We start from the raw sequence: 5,526 nt of genomic DNA, 5'->3' as shown, positions 1-5,526 counted from the left end.
CGCGAGGGGACGCGTATAACTGTGAAGGTATCCGCGTCCCCTCACGGGGCTCGCCACGCTTCGGGTGCGCGTGGATAGTGGGGGTGGTATACTAGCAAATGTGAATGATTTTTGGTGAAAATGGAATCGCCTCACATCAGATGCCATGGGACTTGTGCCATTTGGTGTGATGCGATACCATTTTGACATACCGTATAGACATCAATTACTTATAGATGGTTTTGTTTGTGTTTTTGTTTTACAGCAATGTCTCAGCGAGAACTTACAAATGGTTTTATGGCGAAGGTCATTGATTTGTATAAGGAGAATAGGTGCCTCTGGGAGATGAAACACCCGGATTACCACAACAAGGCGAAGAGGAATGAGGCGTATCGGAAAATGGTGGCTCTTGTACGCAAACGGGTACCTCGTGCAGACGTCGCCTGGGTACAGAAGAGGATGACGAATATGCGGACAGTTATGGTGAAGGAGATGAAGCGAGTACAGCAGTCTCAGAGTTCCGGAGCCGATGCTGATGACGTCTACGTGCCGAAATTATGGTACTACGAGCGGATGAAGTTTATCTTGGAGCAGAGACAACAGAGTGGAACAGGGGGAAGTGATACGGAGGACACCTCTTCGTCCGTTGCAGCGGAGAGTGTGGACGTTGTAAGTATTTCCTGACAAATGTCTTGCATGTAAGTGACTGTGAAATGTCATGTTATTAACATTTTCCCTTTTTTTCCCCTTTCTAGGAAGTTCCCCCTGAGACAGAGCAGGAGCCTGTGGCAGTTGCAGAGGGGGACAGTACTCCGATGACGGAGAGCACTGCACCTGCTATCCCGAGGAGGCGTCCCAGAAGACAGCTGTCCAGCACTGCTCGTAATGTCCAAGGGCATGCTAGCACGTCGGCACCGGAGGCACCGGAAATTCCCCTTGACGATTTCCAAATTTTTAGTAATAATCTTGCCGTGGAAATGCGAGGCATGGCGCCAGACCAGCTCCATGAGTCCAAGAGGTTGATATATGGCGTTATAATGCGTGCATCAGAGAGAAGTCTTTCTAGTGCATGCAGTATAGAGCCACCTGCCAACGTCGTATGGCAAGCAGCCCAAATGCCCAATTACCCCTATCACTACCCTTCGTACAGTGCGTCGGGTTATGCTCCGCCTCCTCCTGCCCCTGTAATGTACGCGCCGAGGCCCCCTTTGCCACCAGTCACAGACCCTTCGTCTTTGCCTGGGACTATTTCAAGAGCTCTGTTGAGCACACAAAGTCCCCTCCCAGGTGAAGAGCGCCATTAATTAGTGATTTGGTTTTAATTTGTTTCTAATTATTGTGCCTTGCAGCAATGCCCTTGTTCCACTCTGTTTGTTATTTGCTCCATGATGAACTTTGTTGCTCGTAGGCCATAATTTCGGTTACTGATGGTCGCAGTATCGGACTCCTGGACTTTGAGCTGTCCGTACTTGTTTTGCACCTTCACCATGGACTGTTCCGCATATTTGCATTTTCTTCTGTACCCAGTGCATGTTTGCATTAGGGTGCCTTTTTGCGTATTGAGCCCCATTTTTTGTATGCCTCATTCCGATTTGCCTTGTTGTAATCCAGTTCCTCCCAAGAGGCATCTATTCTCCTATACTTTCAATGACCTTCGCCCAGACCTTCCCCCCCCCCCCCATTCTTAAAAAAAAAATAAAAAAATAAAAAAAAATAATTTATTTTATACTACATTTAAAAAATAAGATATTTTATTAAAAAATAAAAAAAAACGTCATAATTTGAAATTCATAACCTGTGTCGTGTCTTATTTCATTGTCTTATAATTAAGGGATGCCAAGTAATTTGATGTGTTTTTTAATGGTATTTTGTTGCTTTTTTGCGCACCCATCGCGGTGATTGCAGGCACATGACGGCCGTGGTCACCCGTGATGCAACCGGACGCCATGTGCCCGCAATCACGGCGATATGTGCGCGGTTTGCCATGTAATTTGATGTGTTTTTTTATTGAATTTTGTTGCTTTTTGCGCAACTATCGCCGTGATTGCAGGCACATGACGGCCGTGGTCACCCGTGATGCAACCGGACGCCATGTGCCCGCAATCACGGCGATATGTGCGCGGTTTGCCATGTAATTTGATGTGTTTTTTTATTGATTTTTGTTGCTTTTTGCGCAACTATCGCCGTGATTGCAGGCACATGACGGCCATGGTCACCCATGATGCAACCAGCCGCCATGTGCCCGCAATCACGGCGATATCTGCGCAGTTTTAATGTTAAATCGCCGCGATATGTGCGCGTTTTTACTGTAAAATCACCGCAACAGGTGTGCGGTTTGATTGTTATCTATGACATTTAAGTGTTAGGTGGAATTTTCATGTATTTTTGTATTTTTCACACTTTTTTTAATTGAGGGATGCCATGTCATTTGCTGTGTTTTTCCTTATTTTCACTTGTCTTTTTCCACAGCCAGAAATCGTGGTCATCGCGGTCATCGAGGGTACATTATTGTGCGCACGCGATGCTAGCGACATCGCGATGACCGCGATGATTGATCAATCGCGGTCATCGCGGTCGTCGCGGGTACATTGTTGGCCACCCGCGATGCTAACGACGCGATCAATCATCGCGTCGGTCGCGATGTCGTTAGCATCGCGGGTGGCTACTAATGTACCCGCGATGTACCCGCGACGACCGCGATGGGCGCCGTTCTAGGTAAAGAGTACCAAATCATCCTACGGGGCCTAACTGCTTATGCTAAAGCCTGCCTATTTTGAATGGCGTAGTGGTCACTGCAACCTTCAAAAAAATCAGGACTTACTACCCCAATAACCTGCTAACTCACCCCTGAAATACTTACTTATTCACACCATTTTGTTCATTTGACTTGTTTCTAATTTGAAATGCCCATTTTTGTGGGGCCAGAAAGGTGCGTCTTTAAAAGGCGATTTCTACGATACCCCACTTTTGCGCGTCGGACCGCGACTTTTTCCGGAAACGCAGAGAAACCGCAATTTTCAGGAGAAACGAGACGTACATCCTCCCCCTCTGCCGCCCACCCACCCAACTGACAGCCAGCCAGCAGACAAGCACAGAGAGTTACGTGGGTCTGTCTGTGATGTCATAAAGGGCCTGCTGATCAATGGCCAGCTCTCTGATTGGCTGCTGTGTTTGATTGACAGATTGAATCTGGCAGCTGATTGGCTGTCTACCCTAAAGTGCATTACACACCCCTGATGGTACCACTGGCTAAGACTCCACCTCAGCTCATTGATTAATTATAAATTTAGAACAAATGATGGATGAAAGCAGGCAGGCCGGCCATTTTTTTCACGCTCATTGGACTTGTTTAATGCAATGCACCTTTGTATATTCACATGCATTCGCTTCATGCTGTAACCACTGTGCATAAAAATTTGAAAACATGGCAAACAGTGTATCATTTGCTGTCTAAGTCATGTTTCCCATATTTTCCATTGCAAGATACAAGCCGGTTTGAGTGTTTGGGGCACATATTAGCTAAAATCATCCTACGGGGCCTAACTGCTTATGCTAAAGCCTGCCTATTTTGAATGGCGTAGTGGTCACTGCAACCCCCAAAAAAATCAGGACTTACTACCCCAATAACCTGCTAACTCACCCCTGAAATACTTACTTATTCACACTATTTTGTTCATTTGACTTGTTTCTAATTTGAAATGCCCATTTTTGTGGGGCCAGAAAGGTGCGTCTTTAAAAGGCGATTTCTACGATACCCCACTTTTGCGCGTCGGACCGCGACTTTTTCCGGAAACGCTGAAAAACCGCAATTTTCAGGAGAAACGAGACGTACATCCTCCCCCTCTGCCGCCCACCCACCCAACTGACAGCCAGCCAGCAGACAAGCACAGAGAGTTCCGTGGGTCTGTCTGTGAAGTCATAAAGGGCCTGCTGATCAATGGCCAGCTCTCTGATTGGCTGCTGTGTTTGATTGACAGATTGAATCTGGCAGCTGATTGGCTGTCTACCCTAAAGTGCATTACACTCCCCTGATGGTACCACTGGCTAAGACTCCACCTCAGCTCATTGATTAATTATAAATTTAGAACAAATGATGGATCAAAGCAGGCAGGCAGGCCGGCCATTTTTTTCACGCTCATTGGACTTGTTTAATGCAATGCACCTTTGTATATTCACATGCATTCGCTTCATGCTGTAACCACTGTGCATAAAAATTTGGAAACATGGCATACAGGGTATCATTTGCTGTCTAAGTCATGTTTCCCATATTTTCCATTGCAAGATACAAGCCGGTTTAAATGTTTGGGGCACATTTTAGCTAAAATCATCCTACGGGGCCTAACTGCTTATGCTAAAGCCGGCCTATTTTGAATGGCGTAGTGGTCACTGCAACCTCCAAAAAAATCAGGACTTACTACCCCAATAACCTGCTAACTCACCCCTGAAATACTTACTTATTCACACTATTTTGTTCATTTGACTTGTTTCTAATTTGAAATGCCCATTTTTGTGGGGCCAGAAAGGTGCGTCTTTAAAAGGCGATTTCTACGATACCCCACTTTTGCGCGTCGGACCGCGACTTTTTCCGGAAACGCCGAAAAACCGCAATTTTCAGGAGAAACGAGACGTACATCCTCCCCCTCTGCCGCCCACCCACCCAACTGACAGCCAGCCAGCAGACAAGCACAGAGAGTTCCGTGGGTCTGTCTGTGATGTCATAAAGGGCCTGCTGATCAATGGCCAGCTCTCTGATTGGCTGCTGTGTTTGATTGACAGATTGAATCTGGCAGCTGATTGGCTGTCTACCCTAAAGTGCATTACACACCCCTGATGGTACCACTGGCTAAGACTCCACCTCAGCTCATTGATTAATTATAAATTTAGAACAAATGATGGATGAAAGCAGGCAGGCCGGCCATTTTTTTCACGCTCATTGGACTTGTTTAATGCAATGCACCTTTGTATATTCACATGCATTCGCTTCATGCTGTAACCACTGTGCATAAAAATTTGGAAACATGGCATACAGTGTATCATTTGCTGTCTAAGTCATGTTTCCCATATTTTCCATTGCAAGATACAAGCCGGTTTGAGTGTTTGGGGCACATTTTAGCTAAAATCATCCTACGGGGCCTAACTGCTTATGCTAAAGCCTGCCTATTTTGAATGGCGTAGTGGTCACTGCAACCTTCAAAAAAATCAGGACTTACTACCCCAATAACCTGCTAACTCACCCCTGAAATACTTACTTATTCACACAATTTTGTTCATTTGACTTGTTTCTAATTTGAAATGCCCATTTTTGTGGGGCCAGAAAGGTGCGTCTTTAAAAGGCGATTTCTACGATACCCCACTTTTGCGCGTCGGACCGTGACTTTTTCCGGAAACGCCAAAAAACCGCAATTTTCAGGAGAAACGAGACGTACATCCTCCCCCTCTGCCGCCCACCCACCCAACTGACAGCCAGCCAGCAGACAAGCACAGAGAGTTCCGTGGGTCTGTCTGTGATGTCATAAAAGGGCCTGCTGATCAATGGCCAGCTCTCTG

At 46.3% G+C, this 5,526-nt stretch overlaps 1 protein-coding gene across 1 annotated transcript; it reads left to right on the top strand.

The window, feature by feature from the left end:
• The first annotated feature begins 251 nt into the window (after positions 1-251).
• On the top strand, positions 252-1,648 carry LOC146055944 (uncharacterized). Its single transcript, XM_083168323.1, has 2 exons — positions 252-648; positions 735-1,648. The coding sequence occupies exons 1-2, from the start codon at positions 277-279 to the stop codon at positions 1,281-1,283; spliced, it is 921 nt and encodes a 306-aa protein (XP_083024449.1). The 5' UTR covers positions 252-276; the 3' UTR covers positions 1,284-1,648.
• The last annotated feature ends 3,878 nt before the right edge of the window (positions 1,649-5,526 follow it).

The sequence above is a fragment of the Crinia signifera genome, unplaced genomic scaffold (assembly GCF_055691185.1).
Source record: "Crinia signifera unplaced genomic scaffold, ASM5569118v1 HAP2_SCAFFOLD_64, whole genome shotgun sequence".
Lineage (NCBI taxonomy): Eukaryota > Metazoa > Chordata > Amphibia > Anura > Myobatrachidae > Crinia > Crinia signifera.
Note: the sequence above shows the minus strand (reverse complement) of the source record. Positions and strands in the feature narration are given on the sequence as shown.